The sequence below is a fragment of the Apteryx rowi genome, unplaced genomic scaffold (genome assembly GCF_003343035.1).
Source record: "Apteryx rowi isolate R43461 unplaced genomic scaffold, aptRow1 scaffold_261, whole genome shotgun sequence".
Lineage (NCBI taxonomy): Eukaryota > Metazoa > Chordata > Aves > Apterygiformes > Apterygidae > Apteryx > Apteryx rowi.
In genome coordinates this window covers 38,036-59,749 of record NW_020448986.1, presented here as the reverse complement: position 1 = coordinate 59,749, position 21,714 = coordinate 38,036, and the positions used below count along the sequence as shown (strand labels likewise).

Below are 21,714 nucleotides of genomic sequence, written 5' to 3'. Positions count from 1 at the left end.
GGAGATCTGCTCCGGGTGCACGGCCGGGCAGCGCCACAGGGGCCCCCGGGACACGGAGGCAGAGGGTTAGGAAAGGGGCAGACTACAGCTAAGCGGCAGCCCGAAATCGTTTCCATCCCCTGATGCGGCGGCGCGGCCGCCAGCGCAGCTGTGGCGCAGTTCCGTGGCGGCGCCGCGCCTGAAGGCAGCGCCCCCGCGAGGCCGCGCCGCGCCCGCGCACCACCCGCCGGAAGTCCGCGGCAGCCCCGCCTCTCCGCTTACCAAGATGGCGGCGTCTACTGGCCGCCTGGCCGCTCAGCGGCTTTTCCTGCCCTGGGCTAGTCGTCTCGTGCGGGGATGTGCCCCGGGCAGCCGGGTAGGTGACAGAGGGGAGAAGCGGGAGGGGTTGGGGGCCCCAAGCGGCCCGCTGGCTCCTTATGCTGGTGCTCTGCCTACCGGCATCGGGGTGGGGGTGGGTAATGGCAGTCGTGTCGTGGTGCATGCCGGGATTTGTAGTCCCAGCGTTGGCCGGGGGGCGCGGCGGTTGTTAGCGCTGGCTGCCGCGGTGCGTGGTGGGAGTTGTAGTCCCGGCCCGGCTGAGGGGAGGGCGGGGGCCGCGGCGGGGGCCAGGGCCAGGGCCAGGGCCAGGGCTAGCCCAACTGGGTTAACCCAACCGGACAAAAACCTGAGCAACCCGGCCTGGCCCTGGAGCTGACAGCAGGAGGTTGGACTAGAGACCTCCTGAGCCCCTTCCAACCTGCATTATCCTACGATCCTTACCTGTGTTTTGAGACGCCTAGTTTATCGGGATTCAGCCGCAGTCTGCCGCCTCTGAACCTTGGGGGGTGAGAGCTGGATTTTCTGCCTTCAGGTTTAGAACAGCCACAAAGTGAGGGGAATCTTTGTTTATTTCATACATTTTAAATAATTATTTTTTGGGAATAGTTTATTGCTTGAAGTACTCATTTGGGATACGTATTTAAATATATTGCTCATTTTTGACATCAACTTTTTTTTTTTTTTAAACTCTCTCCCCTTTTCTCCCACCCCATTCTGGATTAGTGTGCTTTAACTGTCAGATGATTGTATAAAAGGTGGCAGTTTCAGTTTGGCCCTGATTTGAACAAAGGGTGACTGCAGCTTGCAGTCCTCATGTAAGCCCTTGAACTGTATCTAACTTTGCTTTAGATACCAGGTACCCGAAAGGATTTCAGATGCTAAGGGACATGGCCATGGTCCTGCAGGCTCTTCCTGGCGGGACTGCAGTGCGACTCTCGATAGTCTTCAGTCAGAATGCTTTGTTGGAGGGAAGCAGAGGCAGTCTGCTTCTTTTTAATTCCTTTCATGCTTTTCTTCTGAGGGAGGTTAATGCATCCCTAATGTGACGTAGTGCTGAATAAATCAGTGTTAACTTAAACTTTTTTTCTTAACTTTTTTTCTTAAATGCATGCTTTAAAAAAAAACCACAGTACTTATGTTTAAGGTCAGGAATGTATTTTCCAGAAGATTTTCCTAGGATATAACTTACAATCTGAGCATAACAGATGCTTTTTCCTTACAGTGTGTACACGTTGGAACAGGCAGGTTCAGAGCTTCCAAGGCAGCAACAAAAGTAGTCTTAAATGTTCCTGAGACTAGGGTGTCTCCTCTGGAAAATGGCTTGCAAGTAGCTTCTGAAGACTCTGGACTCTCAACATGCACAGTAGGTGTACCTTGTAATGAAACTATTTTTCATAACTGTATTCATGTATTTTCATTTTCTTGTGGAATTAAGTTAAATGCTTTCAGTTTTTGTTAACAATTTCTCTTAAAAATTAAGATGGGAAGTGGGAGTCTTAAGGCTTTTGTAAAGGATTTGTGATTAGATTTTTGTTAGGATTGGAATTTTTTTTTCCTTATTTTTTCTTTAAGGGAAAAGCCATTACAAAATAGGTCTTGAAAATCTAAGTGTAGTTCATACAGAAGGAGTAGAGCCATGTTATCAGATGGTAAGATTTTATTTTTTTCTCCAATGAGGTTGGACTTTGGATTGATGCTGGAAGCAGGTATGAAAATGAGAAGAACAATGGAACTGCTCACTTCCTGGAGCATATGGCTTTCAAGGCAAGTAGGAGTATTGATTTTGCAAATTTAAAATGAATTTCTAAGTTATTGGTCTTTAAAGATCAATGATAAGGACTTTATCAGAATCCTCTAAATAAATTTTTCAAATCAAGAAAAAAGGAAACAGCTTAGATTTTTGGTTCCAATTAGAGAAGATAAAGTCCATGTCTTGCCAACTATGAATTATTAGCACAGGTCTAATTTTAAGGTGCTTTAACTTGTTTTAATATTCTTAGCAGACATATAGTCCCTCTTTTGCCAGCTTTTTATTTTCATTTGGGAGTGCAGTAGGTTTTATATCTGACTTTCCTGTTTGGAGAGATTAATGTGCTGATTTTCTTTCCAGGAGACTTTTTTGGTTTTTGGTCTTGGCCTTAACTTTTGTAGACAAGGAGTAGAAATAATGGAAGGTGGATTCAAGGGTCTAGTTTGACTTTCTTATTGTTTTATTTCAGGGGACAAAAAAGAGATCTCAGTTAGACCTTGAACTAGAGATTGAGAACATGGGAGCTCACCTGAATGCCTATACATCCAGGGAACAAACAGTGTATTATGCAAAGGCTTTTTCCAAAGACTTACCAAGAGGTAACTGTTTTCATTCATCAGAAAAGCAGCAAAGAATGAAATGCTTACCCAGCTCCTGATGAGGTAACACAGGAGAATGATGCTTTTTCAGTATAATAGTCCCTTCCTTAAAGGAGAAAAAGTTCCTTCTTGAACTTCACAGGAAATGTCAGAATGCAAGTTTAGAAAAGAGCACGCCAGCAGTGAAGCTGATACTTGAAACATCTTTGCTAGATTCCCAAAAGAAAATATCCTTTGGGCTTCTCCCTTCCTGCAGAGCAAGCCTCTTGTCCCTTCTGAAGAAAAACTTTAGTGTTTTAGGCATCCTGCTAAAGAATTTTTTTTAAAAAACTCCCAAATGAACTTATTAGCTAATATTGGGCCATCTGGGCTTCAGGAGTGGGTTTTACTTTTGGAATCAATTTTTTCTGGTAGTCTGAAAATACACTTTGCATTTCCATCTCTATCTTCAATTAGCTGTGGAAATTCTTGCTGATATAATTCAGAACAGTACCCTGGGAGAAGCAGAGATTGAGCGTGAGCGAGGAGTTATACTTCGAGAGATGCAGGAGGTTGAAACCAATTTACAAGAAGTTGTCTTTGATTACCTTCATGCTACAGCCTATCAGAAAACAGCCCTGGGACGAACAATTTTAGGACCCACCGAGAACATCAAGTATGTCCAAATGTGCCTGCCTTTAATTGTGTGGTAACTTTCCTTATTTCCATATTTCAAAGACTCCTCTGAAAATGTAGGGAACAACTTCAGTTCTTATTTTTATCCTGGAAGGTAGTCAAAGTTGCATTAGATATAACTGTAAGAAGAATTTCCCAATTGCCTTAATTCCCCTTTATGTAGACATCGAAGGGTATGTGAACTTCAGATATCCACTGCATGTCTTCATTATTTGCCATATTTTTCTTTTGTTTTTTAAGAATGCATCTGCTACAAAAATAGAAAGACTCCCCCCCCCCCCCAATCAGTCAGCTGTCAGGCAGTACCATAAATACAACCATTTACACTGCTCATTCAGCACTTGTTTATACCAGTGCAGACCAGGAGACTGCTAAATGTGTTGTTTTAAAACTGGCATGAGATCAGCACTGGATACTGTCTCCACCTGAATGAGTTCAACAGGGAGCACCGCTGTAATTCTCACCCCTTTGGGGGAAGCAAGAAGAGCTTTGAAAGACCAAATGGATCAAGTTCCTATTTGCTTTTTAGGAAGTCACTCTTATTCTAGCTGCTTGCCTCCATGCACACTCTGTGCATTGGCAGAATTTAAAATTATTCTGGTATTATGTTGTTCTGTACATGCATCTCTCCTTCCTGTAATAAATTCTGCTGACACTAGTGATGTTTTTTGTTTTCCTGGACTATTTTCAGATCCATAAACCGTAATGACTTGGTGGAGTATATAACAACACATTATAAAGGACCCAGAATAGTTCTGGCTGCTGCTGGAGGTTAGTATGAGACATTCACCCTGGATCATGTGAAGCTACGTTTAAAACCAAGGTCTTTTAAATTTCTGGGAACAACACGATGATTTACCCATTGTTCAGTAGGTCCTGGAAGTTCGTTGTTAGTCCAGCACATTCTGTTTGTCTTCATACCCTTTGAATTTATGTTCCCTCTTTCCCTCAATAATATTTCAGAAACATTCTTAAACCAATAATTAGGAGTGAAGGCGCCCAGGTCATTCTTCCATGTGGGCAGGAAAAGAAGTGCCTAGAGTTCAGCACCAATACAGGAGTAGCAAAAAAAGGCAGAGAGAAAGAGAGGGAATAATACTGAGGCTTGAAATTGAGAGCAAAGAGCTTGATTTGGTGTAATACTGATAGAAGGCTAGTGGAGAGAATTAAGGAAGGTGATCATGATGATCTTAGTCTGCACAATAATGGAAGTGAGGCATCTAAAGTCTGTTTTTTGAGATGGGGAATCATAAATTACTACTTAGTTGAGACTTCAAATTGCACAATAAATGAACTGTTTACAGAGTAATGCTAAAATGTATATGAAACGTCTTTGTTCAGGGGTCTCTCATGATGAGTTGCTTGATCTAGCGAAATCCCATTTCGGTAACTTGCCGTCTGCTCCGGAAGGAGGACTGCCAGCCCTGCCGCCCTGCAGCTTCACGGGGAGCGAGGTAAACTGCTGGATGGCTGTTTGGGCTGGCCCTAACATCCCCTGTGAGCATGACTGACGCAGGCTGTCTGCCGAGGAGAGCTTCTCAACCTATACTCAGCAGATTTAAAGGTTTTGTACCTCCAGTGAGGGCAACTAGAGCATTGCTTTCCAGAGCAGTTTCTTCCAAACTTTCCTGGGCAAGCCTCGCTGCCACCACTTCCTCTGCCTCGCTGGTTCCTGAAGAAATAGCTCCCTTGCTGCTGCTGCTGCTGCTACTTCCCCTTTTCCCCCTTGCCTACATTGCTGCAGCATTTTCACTTGTTGGGAACTAGGGTTTAAAAGGACATGGCTGAGGAATCTGCATTCCAGTTCCAGCTGTTCAGATTTTGAAAACTCACCATCTTTCCTCATTGCTGTTTGTCATAAAATGATTCGTAATGCCCTCTCTACATGTGGCATTAGGCTTGCTGTTGGTGAAGTCCTCTGAGATTCCCTAAAGAGAAGACTAGCTAAGGCTAATGTTAAATAATGCTTCATATGCTTTAATTCTTGGTTCTATATGTGCATGGTTTATGCCACACATGTAATGGAAATATCTGTCTCCTGATATTCAACTTTTCATGTATATTACTGTGTGCAGGTTGTACTACAGCTACTTTCATATGCTCCCACAGATTCGTATACGAGATGACAAGATGCCCTTGGCGCACATTGCAATAGCTGTGGAAGCAGCTGGCTGGTCTCACCCAGATACGATCCCCCTTATGGTGGCAAATACTCTGATAGGTAACTGGGATCGTTCCTTTGGAGGAGGCGTGGTGAGTGACCCTGCACACACCTTCCTGGTTTTAATGAGGCTGGCTGCCTGGGGAGATTTGTCCGATATGGGTACTGCCAACACAGACCCATTCAAACATCTCTTGTGCTACTGTTGCTATATGACTTTATGGCCCTTTATTGGCGCAGGAGAAGGGAAACCATTCAGGAGTCTGAGAGAAGTTGTTGCTCAAGATCTAAGAAAATCTTAGCAAGTGGTGCTAAAGCCACTGAAATGGGGGTGAGTTGGGGTCAGCCAGCCCTGATGCCAAGTGGAATGTTTCATACCTATATGCCATGAAAACCTGGGGGTATCAATAACTGTTCTCCTTCCTGAACCTATGTAGCTTTACGATTTTGTTTAAAGTCTGACAAATCTGGGCTGTTGGTTGTAATTGTGAGATTACATACAAGGAAAGAAGCTGTCTGAGATACGAGTTGATGCTTAACCTTGTAACTTCTTCTGGATCCTGTGATACTATTGCCTCTTCTGTTACCATTGGAATAAAAACAGTGGGCCATGGAGGAAACTAGTAGGCTTTCAAAAAACTTCATGGAACACATTTTCTCTCGCCTCAACAGAATTTATCCAGCAAACTTGCTCAGATTGCCTGCCACGGTAACCTGTGTCATAGCTTCCAATCCTTCAACACCTGCTACACTGATACAGGGTTGTGGGGACTCTATATGGTTTGTGAGCCATCCACTATACAGGACATGGTGCACTTTGTTCAGAGAGAATGGTAAGTACCCACCTATTTCTCTGAAAACTTTGTTTTCAGTGGAGAAATTCTCTTTGAAAATGGTAACTATTTAAAGAGAATACTCTTGTTTCTCTGTTTAGACCTGCCTGGAAAAAACAAATGGTTTGAGTTCTGAACTTTGATATTCAAGATGTATAGTCCCAGCAGCCAGTTTCTGGCAGCCTTATTTCAGAGTGAATTGTTAGAGGTTTAGTTCTCCCTGTGGAATAAACATTAACTACAGTTAATGTAATAGGGCTCCTCATAAAAGAAAACATGGCAGTGACTTCTGAGTTTTAAGTGACAGGAGTTATAGAAATATCTGTCAAGCTTTTTAGCATACAAAGTCAGTATACAGCACCCAAGAACTGCATGTAAGACAACCGAAAGAGTACGCATTCAGAGTAATGAATATGTAGTTACCTTCAAATCCCATTACTAGTTATCCATTCTGCAGTTGCTATCCCACATGACATACCAGCTATTCATTTGGTGATGTTACAGAGAGCTCTAGTGAGAGTACATAGGAAAATGAAATCATGTAAGGTAGGTGAACTGTTATATGAGGAATTTGAAACTTGGGACTCCAGATGATACCACTTATTTAGCTCTAAAGCCTTAAATCTAAACTGAAGAGATGTGTATAGGTACAGCTCTAATGCTTGAACTGCAAATGTAATTAGAAATATGGGAAGATGGGAAATCCATACATTGTCTAAGGGTATTGACTTGAATGAAGTTGAAAGAAACTTGAAAATGAGTTTCTTTAATCACATAAATCACTTTTCCTACACTATTATTCCATAAGATCTCTGTAAACAACTCTTGGGGAAAAAATGGCATCACTTTAGCTGTTTGCTTGCTAAAACTTAGGACTGAATAAATTCTTGTGCGTTCTTAATGCATTCTAGTGCCAAGAATGTGACTAGAATGCATTAAAATATTTAATGCATCACTCTGTCCTTCTAGTAAAGGCTTCTCTCCTACAGCACGATGTAGTTGATACAGTTCACTGTCTCACCAAGAGCCAGGCAGTAATAGATTGCCTCTGGGTTAACTATCTATAATTGTTTGGCTCCTATTTTACCAACAGCCATTATCAAGATAGCAATATAGACTGTACTTAAAATATTTTAAACGAAATACAGCTCTAAGGGGAAGAACTGGTTCTTTAGCTGAATAGTAGGTTACTTCCAAAAACACTACTTTTATGCTTCTTCTATAAATCCTAGGGCTTGTTTCTATATCAAGCACTTTTATTGCTGTCTGTAGGAAAGACATGTCTTGGTAGATGTATGCAGCTCTTTATCACATGCAATCCTGTGTGCTGCAGGTTAGCACTATTTAATGCCTTTGTGGATTTAAATTATTTTTCAGGATAAGACTTTGCACAAGTGTTACAGAAAATGAAGTAGCTCGAGCCAAAAATCTTCTAAAGACAAATATGCTGCTACAACTTGATGGTGAGACTTAAGTGGAACTTCTTATTCTTACTGTAATTGTATGCTGATAACTGAAGCATTTTCCCCTTTTTTAGGATCTACACCAATCTGTGAAGACATTGGAAGACAGATGCTGTGTTATAAGCGCAGAATCCCAATTCCAGAACTTGAGGCAAGAATTGAAGTAAGTGGTGCTTCTGTTATGATTCTTAAGTTACACCCTTACTGTAGCAGTTAAATTTCTCACTGTTACAGGAAATGGCAATACAGAGATTAGACTGTTTTCCAAGGAAAAAATTTCAACTACTGTTGCCTGTACTTCTGCATTATACAAAATTAAGATCAGTAGCTCTTAATACTTCTTGACCCAGGATGGGTAACAAAGATATCTCTTCAACCCCTTTAGGCTATTGATGCCCAGGCTCTTAGAGAAATTTGCACAAAGTACATCTATGATAAGCATCCTGCAGTTGCTGCCATAGGTATGTTGTATAAGTTCCCCTGCCCTCCCATAACTTCACACTGTTCTGTATCAGTTTAGCATGTGTCATGGCTGACTTTCTTTAACTTCCAGGTCCAATTGAACAACTTCCAGAGTATAACAAAATCTGCAGTGGCATGTACTGGCTTCGCGTTTAGTGAATAAAAAGTGTTTTCAGTATGTTTGAGTTTTAAGAACAAACTCGCTCCTGTTCAACAGTTTTTGACTTGGAGAAATGCATTTGAGAAGATTAAAACTCAAGCACCACACATGTTCCTGTGTATCTGTATAATTAAGGAAAGAATGAAAACATGTACAGTATTTGCATTTTTATTATAAAACAAAGATTGTCAGTAAAAGTCACTTCCTGACTTTAGTAGCATTCATCACTTGTTCTTGAGCAGCTTTCTTTGCCTTGACCATTTCAACAAGTTCCTGGAGGATTTGGAAAACAAAACAAACAAACAAACCCCACTTATCTAATGTGAAAACAAACAAACAAACAAACCCCTCTTATCTAATGTGTGACTAGTTAACTGTACTCTAGTTTTGAATGCAACAGGTATTCAGCCTGAAACACTCTAGCTATGGACAGAGTGAGGAAGGTAGACAGTTTAATACCTTAAAGCTATTTCTCTTAGAAACAAATACATGAAAACTGCCATCCTTTTGAGGGTAAACACTTATCTACTTCCCCTGTAATACCTATAACGAGGCTAGGGATAGGACTTTACCATCTACAAGAAGTTACCGTGAAACTGCAAGAAAAATTTCAAGACACCAACTTGCCTCACTTGCTCCCAGATCCACTAATTTCACTGAGAATATGTGAAAACTCCGAAGTGCTCTTTTGTGTGTTAAGTGTCTTAACAAAAAAGTATTTTTCCAAAAGGCTCCACCTTACACTGGAGTTTGCTCTTCTCAGATGCCGTTTATGGTAGGGACAGCAACAATAAAAACAATGGATTCTGACAAAACCTGGGCTAATGACAAGCCTAGAAGGAGGTGGGTGAGGAACCTTACCTTATATCGCTTCATGCAGTCTTTTTTTGACCGGCCTGGAACAGCTGCTGCTATTTTTTCCCATCTTTCAGGAGTATTTACTGGATAAGTCTTCAGTGCTTGTTCTAAAAGCTTTTGTTCTTCTGTAGTCCAAGGAGATGAATCTAAAGGTGAGCCTGTTTTTAAATGCAAAAATGACAGTAAGAAACAAGATATTTAATAAGGCAGCCCAAGATAAACTTAAGAAAATACTGTAAAAGTTACAGTTGTAGTGTAATGCATCTTTAGGGTGCAGTTTTGTGATACAACCAATCTGATCTAAGGGCAAGCCAGCACTGAAAACCTGAAGGGAAAAAAAAAAAATCTGAACCTGACTAGTCAAGTGGCCCATGGATCTTTAAACACAGCACAGAGAAGCAGGGAGGTAATGTCTTCTGGTGGCAGCCAGGTGTTCAGCCACCTTAGCTGCCCTGTGAGGCCTCATCCTTAGGGCACAATGTTGTTTTCCCTTTGCCTTTCAGTAAGGAAACACTTAGCCTTCTGCAAGTGTCTGGAAAGTTTAATGGGAGGTGGCTGGAGTGTAACAGAAGAGCAAAGCTTAGTTGAAGGACGACCTTGGATCTCTAATGCATCCCCTCAGGCCTACTCCTCCCTGACGACATAGCTCCCTCTGAGGAATGGAAGAGCTTGAGGAAGAAGTACCCCAGAGGTCTGCATCAGACTTACCTCCTGCCCCACCTGGAAAGTGTTCCAAACCATCAGTAACTGCTTAATTAACGTTGGTTTGTACTGTGTGTGCCAGAAACACACAAACAAATCCAAAAGAGTTTGGATCATTTAATACATACCTAGGTTTGTAAGCTAGTAAGTGTGTTTGTAAGAAAGTAATCCAAACTTACTTAGACTTACGCTATGACCAGGGGACAGAACTCTGAGAAGGGATCCATTTTCAGCCTTACCTTCAAATCGTTCCGAGGGGGCAGCACTGTCCATCTGAGGCACGACACCATGCTCTTTTTTGAATTTGTCAAATGCTTTCTTGTTTATATCATCTTTTTGATGAGGGTCTATAAGCAACAGACATTTAATAGAATAATTATTGCAACAAAATTAAAGCCATATGTAATAATAAATATGGTATGTAGCAGATTATCCTAAAACTGATATTCACACAAAAAAAAAATTCATCTTCCCTTTAAAAGGTTAGTAAAGAGGCTGGTAGATAAAATCTTTCAGGGGACAATACATTTTGCTAAGTGTGAGGCTCTCCAATCCCTATCCTTCTTTATATTGCTCAAAGGAATACTTTATCCATGTCCTCTTAAGCCTGAATCTGCAACTTCAGTAAAATCAAAAGGGATTATTCTTTCAAGTAAGGGTTGCAGCACAAAACTCATGCATTATCCAGACTACCAGGGCAGCAGAGGGGTAGTCAGGGACACCAGGAAAGTCTAGGTCTTCCTTGGGTGGCTATGTGGTTTGGAATGGAGAAACTTCTTTAAAACTTTTTTTCCTGTAGTAGAATGTTTTGATTTGTCTTGAGAACTTACTTCAGAGACTGTTCTCAGTATCCCAAGCTCTCTAGGCTCCCTTTACTAGAGGAAGAGATGAGCCACACTAATTTAGGTGTCCCACTCATCTTTTAAAAAATAAATGCAACTGATGAATCTGTAGATGTATTTTAGATGCTGTCCTTAGCAGGGAGCTTTTCCAGAGGCCAGTCTGTCTCACTCCGAGTGTAGAGGAGTCCAGGCAATGAACTTGGCCTAGACATTTATCTATGCAGTAAGTTAGATTAAAAGAATGCCTGAGATTCACTCATCAGGTAGTGACTTACAGCATAGCTACTAACATTTCATGTCTGAAAAGACTGGGTCACAGAAGTACTCATCTAAATCCTCCACATGAGCTACATTTGTTCTTGGGATATATGGAACATTTTCTTGTAATAGAAACAAAATGCTATTCAAAGAAAAAAAAAAATCAAGCCATATAGAAGGATGCAGACCATCTTATTACAAAAAATAAGCAAATAAAGATACCAAGCTTTTGGAGGCTCTTTGCTTTATTGATGACATCTTTTGCTGTTCGTTTTATTCCAGTAGTAGAGTGCAAGTTCATATAATTGGCAATAACCTCCCACCTAAAGCAAGAATAGAAAGGGGAAAACAGCATATTACATAGTAGGCGATCTTCCTACAAGCTTCAGTCAAGCTTCTGCACACAGCTGAACATATTTATACCAAGTCCTAAGTAAGTATAATCATACTTAGATATGTACAAACTCTCATGTTAACTATTTTGGAAAGCAAATGAGATTATGTCTGACATTTCGGTCACAATGCAGAAATTTCCCTTAAAAATTCAGTCGGGTAGTTGGGTGAGCCTCTTGGGTTCTAATACAGAAAAAGGAGGGGGCAGAATATAGGTGCCTAAGTACAAAACTGTAATCCTCAAAACTCTGCTCAGCTGCTGCTTACCTTACCCTGAGCACCTCTGACATGAAATACTGCTGTTGCACTGAAGGGGCTGAGCAGATGCTAACCCTGTTTCCACAGCCCCCAAAAGACTACCCCTTCATCAGGTAAAGGGGCTTCAGCAGGAGAGCACTGCAACACAACTAGTCCCAGAATTATTCCTAGTACACTTAGAAAATGGAGGGGAAAGATTCTCCTGTCTGAGCAGATGCAAATCTTACCTAGGCCTCTGTCCTAGGTGAGTACTTAGACTGCTGAGCTGCAGTGCAGACACAGGTACTGGTATCACCTCCATCATCTACGAAGAGTATGACTTTTTTTTTTTTATACAAGATTTTAGTACTTTTAATAGAAGCTTTAAGTCTGTGAATCCTAAGTGAAAGGAGGCATTTCACCCCCTGGGAAGGAACAAGATTCCACCCTGTCCTTAAAGTTTATCAGTAAGCTGATCACTCATGCTGCTTGCTGTGAATCCCAGCTTTTCTCTTTTCCCTGTCTCTCTCCTAAAAGAGAGCTGTGGCACTTAACTCATATCTCCAGATGTTTTCCTCCTATCATGTAGAGGAGGAACCAACCTCACATTTCACTGTGGAGCTGGTGCAGAGATAGAGAGTAGCTAATGCACTGCATTCCTACCCAGTTGGATCACTGTCACTCTTCCAGCTGTGCTTTAATGACTGGAGCCCACCTGGCAGGGAGACCTGTGCAGGCATGTGCCGAGGCACAATCTTGCTGAGGGACTGAGGCCAAAGTTCAGGGTGGAAACAAGATCTAGGGTTAGGTCTATCACTAGTCACAGGTAGTGCACACTACCAAGAGAAAACAAACCACAGACTGCTCAACAGCCAAGGCAGAGGAAATTTAGAGAATCCTGCCAGTCCTACTTCAGAAGGCCTGAAAATAAGTTGTACTGTGCTTGTTATTTAATTAAAAATTCTTAGTAGGGCTTTTAACACTGAAAACGAATAGTACCTTGAGTTAGTCCCTGCTGGGAAGAGGTTCACAGCTTTAATTAACAACTGTAAATCATCTTCTGGCCAGTTTTTACTTCCCCCTCCACCACCGCTGGTTGACTTCTCTGAACTCTTTGTTGCTTGGCGCATACGAGCCTCTGCCTCTTCTTTCTCTCGCCTTATTTGTTCATTTATTTCTTCTATCTAAAGAATGGTAAACATGCATTGTTTTTTACATTTTACATTTACATAAATCCCTCGCTCTAGGATTGCTCTGAGCCTTGAATTTTGCTTTGTTTCTGCCCTGTACATTTTACCTAAGGAAATGGAGCCTACCTGCTCCAGTGTTATTTTCCTCCATCATATGTATGAATTTGGACATCCCAAACTAGCAGCTACAGCAGGAATCCATCACAAGTTCATTAGCAAATGAAAAGAACACTCCCAGGACTAAGGCAAGAGTGCTGAATATAATGGGAATGTCTAGGCCAGTATCTGACACTAAGGGACAGATCCACAAAAGGATTAGGAACCTGAAGGGGCAAGTGGGCACAGTTCAACATCCATGTTCAAAACAATAAACCCCCAGATCCTCCAACATAACTGCTACCTAGGCTTGGAGATGCCAAAAGGCCTCAGTTGCTATAGTTGTATGAAAAGTGAAAGCTGCAGCAAATTAGCTATATTGATCACAGATAAAAGCATTAACTGCAACAATTCATATTTTAGCTTCTAAGTACTCACTCAAGGTTTGATGGCCATATGTAGCTTGTTAGCAAGCAATTCAGCAGAACTTAAGTTACCTATTGCATATCTTTGGGAACTGTAACCACATCTTGAAACTGTAATGTAGACGTATCTTTAATGTAGCTGCTTCTGAGTGTGCTCACTCGCATTTTGATGATATTAAAAAGCTATGGACTTAAGCCTGTTGACAGGATGCACAAAGTAGGTTTCTTGCTATTATCTCATAATCTTGCAAAAGGGAAATTATCTCATAGATTATTATTATTGCAAAAGTAGAGCAGCTCTAACAGAGAAAGAAAGTTGAGTGTCCAGTATTTGGAACACTTTCCTGGAGACTGGGAGATTGGATTCATGTCACCTGAAGAACAGGAGAGATTTGAACCTTAAGTCTTCAGCTGAGTAAACCTGACCCTTGGACAAGCCACAGGCTGCAGCATTTAAGTCCTTTTGTGGATCCAGCCCTGGGTCACGGACACTAGATGGAGAATCTTTCTTGCATAACAGGTTAAGACTGCTCTCCTTCCCTTCTAGGTAACTGCTATCCCTTGTTGGGGAAATTTTCATTCCTCTACTGTTTCTGTATGCTGCACAAACAGTGGAAAAACACATAAGTTTTCCTCAGCTGGCACTTGTTATTTTACCAGTCCTGAACTCCACTATGCATGGAGCAGAAACCAAGCCTGTCTGGGGACTCTGAAGCTCAGGTCTTTATGTTTAACAGGCAGAGTTCCACAGCAACTGTCTTGTGTCTCGTATCTTGTTTAGATTCAGCCAGGTAAACTTCACAAGTCTAATTATTCTGTTACTTTGATTTGTCACTCGGCATAATTACCTGTTTTACTACAGCCGCCTTTCCTCCTTCCCTTGTTGTGGATGTAAGTGCTTCATTCAAGCATTGCAGACTAAAAATAAATTATTAAGTTACATTGGATAGCTAGTAGAAAGATGGATATCAAAATGAGCAGAAATCAGGGTCAGGAAAACTTACCTTGCTAGTTCAAGACGATCACAAAGCTTTTCCACCTCCTCCATCATTTTAACACAATCTGCCTCATTATCAGAAAAGTAATTCCAGTTCTGGAAGCAGAAACACATGTTCTACCTTGAAATTTATTGTCCTGTATCTTCAGACAAAGGCTTAACACAGAAGCATTCTTCAGACATTGCTGTGTTCGGGCCTATTTGGCCATCTTTGCTCATAACTCAAAACTGCATCGTAACTATGTTTTAGTATTTTGCTTTTTAGTAAACTCAGTTTTCATACCCATCTCTGGCCGTAAGAACAAGCATATGATAGGGTCTGATCTAAGCAAGCATAACAACTTCACTAATGTAATCTGTATTTCACTATAATAATATTTAAATACCTTGCATGTTGTTCTCAATTTTTGCCTTTCTTTCTTGATTGCTTTTTTCTGTATCTCTTTTTCTTTTTTTGCTACTAATGCTTGTTGCCTAACTTCTTCTTCTTCTTTTTCTTTTGCTAAACGTGCTGCTTCTAATTCTGCTTGTCTTTGCTGCAATCAAAGAAAAAGAAAAGAAAATTCACACTGTTATAGGTCATTCAATCATTCAATATTAAAATGTGCGGTTTCCTTTTTTTGGAATATATCAATAATTTAATATTTATTTTTTCATGGATTTTGAGAGAACATATACCTGTTGGCATTAATTCAAATACCTCACTCACTATAAGGACCCCTAGTTTATAAATCCTGACTTCCTTTAAAATAAAGATATGAAACCATATGATATTTCCTATGCCTGCCCCAAAAGTACTTGCTTGGAAAAATGCCGTGGTTCAGCATTTCTGCTGCACCACTGTTAGCATAATACCTTGCAATTTTCCAGTTTTATCTAAGTTACTTTTTAGCACCTTACATTTCCCGTACTGTTTTCAGAGCCATCTTTTCTAAATTGTTAATATTATCAGGTATGTTGTTACCTCAGAGTTTCACACTAAACAACCATTCACAGGACATACCCATAAGGCAAGCAGCTGTATCCATTTTATGAAAGAGGAAACCAAGCCACAGATGTTAATGACTGCCTTTAAACTAGAGGAAATGCATGCAACAACAAAATCTCAAATTTAGAAGTTTGTTGTTTCAGATTTGTGCTCTGTGTTTTCACCCTGTTCTCAAAAGGCTCACTGGTAGTCTTGCACTGCCTGTTGTACAGGGGGCAGATTAAAGACAAAACATCTGTAAACCCCAATGTAATTCTAACAGTAGTTTTCTGATGCATCTAGAAGCTGAAGCAGTGCATCAAGTGTGAATGAACTAGGGTTTTTTGATCCAAATAAACCAAGTTAACTTACTTTTTCTTTTGCTTCCTGTTCTTTACGTTTTGCTTCTACTTTTGCTTTCTTCTCTGCTTCTTTCTTTGCCTTTTCTTCTTCCTTAAATTTCTTTATCCTGGGATCACAGCTGTATGCATTGTCTGGCAGAAGAAAGAAGGCATCATGCAAGAACAGAAAAACAGGAGGAGATTTCTGCTGTTAGTTAACAAATATCTTTTTAAAGAGCAGTTTGTACGCTCACCAACAAGTGTCCTGATTCTGTTCATTTCTTCTTTTTTTCTCAATGCTCTGGCAGCTCTATTCTGCTTTTCAATCCACCTCCTTTCATCTCGACTAAAAAGGAAAAGCATAGTTAGTTCAGCACTAATATCCTACAGTGTCAGTAACAGTCTGTTAGAAATTCAGCAAACATTTAAATAAAGTTTCCCCACACATATGCTTTTCTTCAAATACTTCAAAAATAAAATTAAAAAAAAAAAAAAAGGAGTTCCAAGCCCCAAGCTCACGTTCAAATCTAGGCATTTGAACAACCAAACATTTCAAAACACCTGACAACACAACCAGCTCAACTGTCATTGCAAAGAATGAGATCATTGACTTCCAAAATACAAACCACTTGCTGACCTAACATCTAACCCAAACAAAACAACAGAAATGCTGGTATACAGTTTAAGTAAGGGACAGCAGTATAATTAATGCCTATTATTATAATTTTACAGAAAATAGGTCATGTCAAATAAACGTGTGCACAGGATATGTTTAATGCTTTCCATGAAGTACCATGACACTCTGGTAAACTCATGATGCAATACAGCTCAGGTTAAATAGATTAAAAATGGCTGGCAATAATCTGAAAGTATTTGTCAGTGCTGTCATGAAAGACGAAAATGTTTAGTGCAGTCTGTATATCCTCATCCATGCAACCAAATGTGGAGCAATACACAAAAATTTTTCAAAAATACAATTGCTACGGAATTGATAACCGTACCTTCATAGAATCTTCGTAAAAGAGAACGCTGGATACAGAGGGGCTCAAAAAAATCTAATAGCAGGAAAAGGCATAAGAAGAACAAATGCCTATGTAATGCCTAAAGAAAATTCATAATGGAAACAGGGCAAAGATTTTAGCCACAAAGCAACTAATCGTTCTAATGACAATTGATTTCTGTTCAAACCTGGATGCCTTTCTTGATGAAGAGGTTTATGTAATGCAAGCTACTAGTCTGAGTGAAAGGTAGTGCCGTGTGATATACAGGGCAGACTAAGTGATCCAGTGCTTTATTCTAACTTGAACAGTCTGTGTTTATAACTATAGGAAGGATAAAAATGGAATGTAATTTCCAACTGCAACATGGACTAAGTAATTCAGGTACTGCCACTACATCAAGAAATATGCAACTTATATATATATATCAAGTAAGAACTAGTCTCTAAATTCTAGAAAATATCACTTGTCTCAGCACAGTTTAATATGGAGTTGGGGAGAAAAATGATATCTACTTACTCATCAACTGGTCTGGCTCCAGGTTTAACCTGCATTTGGGGCTTGCTGGAGCTGCAAGTCTGAGCTTACATGAACACACAGGATGTGTGTTTATACCCATACATTCTTTTGGTAGAATGATTTCAAAGCACCTCAGAAGCACTTCTGTGATGCAGGCAACAATTACTTCAATTACATCAATTAAGAAACAGAAGCCCAGAGTCAGTCCAAGGTCATTCAAATCTGTTACTAACTTCTGGGCTGGGAGAGAGGAATTCCATTTCTTAGTTCAGTCTCTACCTTCCTTCCTTTGACTTGCAGTCTAATGGCAAGTTGGAAAATCTCGCTGTATCATTCTCTCAGTCTCCTGTCAAATTTCTTTTTACTTACATACCATTCTGCCTTTTCTTTTTCTTCTTCATCTAAATAGGAAAATTCTCTCCAGGAATCAAAATTATACCTATAGTAAATGCAAAATAACAAGTGAACAGAAAAAAAATTAAAAGATGACAGCAAAACTATTACAACTACTGTACCTTTTTAAATATTAGTTTTTTGTTAGCAATTACACCATTAGTACCTAAAATGATTCCACTGTGTTAATTCAAAATGCAAAATGCTATTCAAACTAACAATTCACATCCCTGGCTGCATAGGAAAGAGAGTATATTTTAGGATGGGATTAATCTCACCAATTTTTAAGTGTCTACAGAGCAGTTGTCTGAGCTCCCATTATAGGCAATTGAGATGCAATGCAGTCTATACAGTTTACAGAAAAATTCATTTCATCTTTATATAGACATCCATGTTTGGCAGATAAGTCAAGCCCTAAACTCTATTGACTTTACTTGACTATAAATTCCCCTTTTAAAGGGAGGTCAGCACCTAGTAGAGATACAGACACCTCCACTGAAAACACAAGTTAGGTGAGATGAACCCTGCTGTAGTCTCTGGGCCAACTCAGTTCATAGCCATTCTGGCCAGAGAATCATCAAAAGCTCCAGCTGTAACTGAACTTACAGTGTGGATGTATTAGCTAGGAGAAAACCAGCTCAGTTTGTGGAAAGCACCAAACAGCTGTGAGGTAATTTCATGGCATTGCTAGGCCAGAACAGACCAGAGCCAACAACCTACATACAGAAGGGTGTGCAAAGCCTTCACATCACTCATCCTGAGCGGCTGTAGTGTGAATAGAAACGGAGGTATCAGCTAACTTACCAGAATGAATAGAATGCATCTACCTCTTCAAATGAGGAGTTCATGTCCCCAAGTTTAGGAACATTTTTCTTATTTGACCACCTGAAAATAAATTGATATGTTCAAGAAATAACATATATAAACCTACTTCAAAACATGGTACATGTTAAGTACAGAATCAAAATACCAAAACAGAGGTTCCATCCTACCAGCATAGAAAAGCATCAGGGCAGAGGAAGAAAACAGAAGCTTCCTCTGAATATTCTCCAGATTGTGCATTCCTGGGGGAGCTCCCTGAAAAGAGCAGACTCCTCCTTGAGTTCAGTGTGCACACAAGGAGGCCTGACGGAGCACAAACTGGTAGACTAGTAACAGGGCCCCCGTTCTCCACATACACTCTGCTGGTAGAGGAGCTTGCAGAAAGCAGACAGAAGGAGCTCTATAAATGACTCAGCTCTGTGGTAGGCTACATTTCCCACATACTCTAGCAGAGAATGAGGGAATAATGCACACACTGCCTCCACCCCATTTCTTTCCCCACAAAGAGATAAATCTTCTATAGGTGGTAGAATTTATTTCATGACGTGGCATCCCATTTCTAAGCAGAGAAGGGAACAACCCATCTGGCAACCACAGATCTAGAAGGTCTGAATCTCTGGAATATTTGATAGATAAATCTACATAAAATAAGCAACAGATTGTTCAAAATGAGTTGTAAAGTGTATCACACAATAAAACATTTTTTTCATACAGGTAAAAAGTGAAATGAACTTGGTATGGACTTAAATTGTGACAACCTTAATACAAAATTAATTGGCAAGCATGAATCAAATGCAGAAAAAAAACATATCTTAAAAGAGAGAACCACCAAATACTCTGATAGTTATAATTATCTCCTCTTAACTAGCTAAATAGTGACTATAACTACTGTCTTCTGTTAATGTCTCACTCTTAGGAGAAAATCATAAAAAGAAGGAATTTTTATTCAGTAGCATATACACATGTGGTATAGTAAATAATTTTAAGATGAAACAATGTGTAATACAAAAAAGACAGAAGTAACAGGGAGCTGAGAACAGACTTAGTCCTTTATCCCATGGGTCAAATTCAATGCCGTCAGTGTACCAGTTGAGATTTAAAAGGAAATAATTGAGAATGCACTATTTTTAACTGTATTAAATTTCTGTCAAATTAACGCACTTCCAGCATCCCTTAAAAATCACACCCATTACAAACCCAATGCCAGAAGAGTTTGCAAATGATGATTCTCCAGCAACAGCAAAGGCAGTCTGACACAGCTTACCTGGCATTTCTTTCAAAAACTGGTGAAAAAACTTCAAAGAAGTTTTCTTTTGCTTCACTTTTGGAAGGTATAGAGTTATCAAAAGTAGGATCTATGCTGTTAAATGCTCGTCGTTTCACAGGATCAGATAATATTTCATAAGCTGAAAAAAAACCCATAAGACTTGAGACTAAAATGAGTCTTCCTAACAAGGTCGGAATGTTACAAACAAAGTTCTAAGTGTTTAAAAAGATGCTCTTGGATTTGTGTTTGATCATTGTTCTGTACACCTTTTTATTTAATTATTTTGATGATGCTTTAAATAACATTGCTGTCAATTCCTGTTAAACAAAGTAGAAGAAAATACTTATGAAGAATGACACATTTAACCATTAAATATAACAAACCAGATAATACTTTAAAATAATTTTCTGTAGTAAATTCAGCTCAGTGTCTGGGAGCGTGGGCATGACATCTTCAGGCTCTTATCTTGCAACCAGATTCTTGCAGGTAAATTCACAAAACTGTCTATTAAGACAGAGTCCTGTGTTAATATGACTTCAAGACTGTCAAGAACAGGAGCTGTTCATTAGAATTTTTGCAGGGCATGACAAAATTGTACCAAGACTTTGAAACAGCATAAAACAACACACTGCTATTAGCCAGAGCATGTGCACTCTCTCATCAAGCTTTCCTGCTCTTACAGTTGAGTAGTTGGGGAACATCATATTACTGAATCATAACCTAGAAATCACACGCTCAGTAGCTTAGTAAATTCATGGCTTTTCGCAAGGAAGTGTGAAACTGCTGTGTCTGTCAGTTCTACAAATACCCACTATTTCTGAACAAGAGCAAGAACTGATCAAAGGAATGAAATTCATGCTGCTGTCATTCATGGGCTTCTCTGGCTGCCTCTATAGAGAGAGAACACTGCATCATGAAGGTCAGATTTAGAAAAACTGATCTCATTGCACATGTTAACAGAGGAAGGGAGAAAGAAATGCCTGAAAAACTGCTGTGGGTCAATCTTCCTTCCCCTCTGCTTAAGGGACTTCCTTCACCTTCCCTCTGCCAATGCTCTGAATGACACCAGTTATCCTCTCCATTACAAGCTAGAAGACTCATACACTCTCATGAGATTTTCTTGATGCAAGAAATTCTGTGCACATCCATGTTTCCTCTTCCACTTGAGAGATCTCCCTTCCATAGAGACCTCCAATTCTATTTCCATGTACTTAGTCCCCCTTAGCACTGCATCTCCCATTCATTCCTTCATCAGTCCCAGCTCTGAACCCCAACTATATACTCCTGCCTTTCCAAATTTCTTCTTTATGTTCCATTACCAAATGCTCTCTCCTATTCCACATTCCCCTTTCCTATCACTGCATTTCTTTCCTCCAAGGTACGGCCTAGAAGTATCGCTCGTCTTCCATGCCACTTTGTACTTTCCTTTCTATCTATTTTTATACACTACAGTTGTAGGCTGTTGGGAATTGTAGGCTGGTGGGAAACATGTTTTGCTCTTTGCAGACAGAACACATAGCATATACCTGAATTCAGCTATAAAGTGTTCCAATTATAAATATCTACCAGCTTCCGTCAGGATCAGAACTACGGACAAAATTTTCTCTTGGCTAACTAGGCAGCAAGAGGCAGTAGCAATTCTGTGCTGCCTGAAGTTCTTAGTTTCCCTCTGAAGCAGGCTTTCCCAATGTTCTAATAATAAAGGTCAGCAGAACAGGTGGGAAAAAGGTATCCCATTAATTTTCAGATAGTAGGAATTTTCTGTTTCAGACTGAAACTAAGTCACAACTCCAGTGATATTTGTGAGCATCGTCTCAAAAAAATCTGGTTCTGGTCAATTGTTCTGTTTGTTTTTTAAATGTCTTAGTATATCTCTAAAAAAGGCTGAAAACATCATTAGCTTATCTAACATAACACCATCTAACATTTTAACTGGAATTATAAGAAGTCATTCAGAAAAAAAAAGTTTAAAACATGCTGATGAATTG

The 21,714-nt window shown here is 40.0% G+C and overlaps 2 protein-coding genes across 2 annotated transcripts in view; one reads left to right on the top strand and one right to left on the bottom strand.

The window, feature by feature from the left end:
- Positions 1-250: 250 nt before the first annotated feature.
- PMPCB (peptidase, mitochondrial processing beta subunit) lies at positions 251-8,635 on the top strand. The gene is made up of 13 exons (XM_026067722.1): positions 251-355; positions 1,541-1,681; positions 1,996-2,082; positions 2,538-2,667; positions 3,124-3,322; positions 4,034-4,113; positions 4,684-4,796; positions 5,452-5,595; positions 6,176-6,336; positions 7,714-7,799; positions 7,874-7,962; positions 8,185-8,260; positions 8,353-8,635. The coding sequence occupies exons 1-13, from the start codon at positions 266-268 to the stop codon at positions 8,415-8,417; spliced, it is 1,461 nt and encodes a 486-aa protein (XP_025923507.1). The 5' UTR covers positions 251-265; the 3' UTR covers positions 8,418-8,635.
- Positions 8,574-21,714, bottom strand: part of DNAJC2 (DnaJ heat shock protein family (Hsp40) member C2) — a 16,963-nt gene continuing 3,822 nt past the window's right edge. Inside the window, exons 4-16 of the mRNA XM_026067725.1 lie at positions 19,724-19,865; positions 18,442-18,522; positions 17,618-17,683; positions 15,982-16,073; positions 15,759-15,880; positions 14,806-14,955; positions 14,427-14,515; positions 14,271-14,340; positions 12,711-12,895; positions 11,304-11,404; positions 10,221-10,328; positions 9,283-9,437; positions 8,574-8,694 (exon numbers count right to left, since the gene is read on the bottom strand). Coding sequence (XP_025923510.1) covers positions 8,620-8,694; positions 9,283-9,437; positions 10,221-10,328; positions 11,304-11,404; positions 12,711-12,895; positions 14,271-14,340; positions 14,427-14,515; positions 14,806-14,955; positions 15,759-15,880; positions 15,982-16,073; positions 17,618-17,683; positions 18,442-18,522; positions 19,724-19,865 — 1,436 coding nt within the window. The 3' untranslated portion in view covers positions 8,574-8,619. The remainder of the gene's footprint in view (positions 8,695-9,282; positions 9,438-10,220; positions 10,329-11,303; positions 11,405-12,710; positions 12,896-14,270; positions 14,341-14,426; positions 14,516-14,805; positions 14,956-15,758; positions 15,881-15,981; positions 16,074-17,617; positions 17,684-18,441; positions 18,523-19,723; positions 19,866-21,714) is intronic.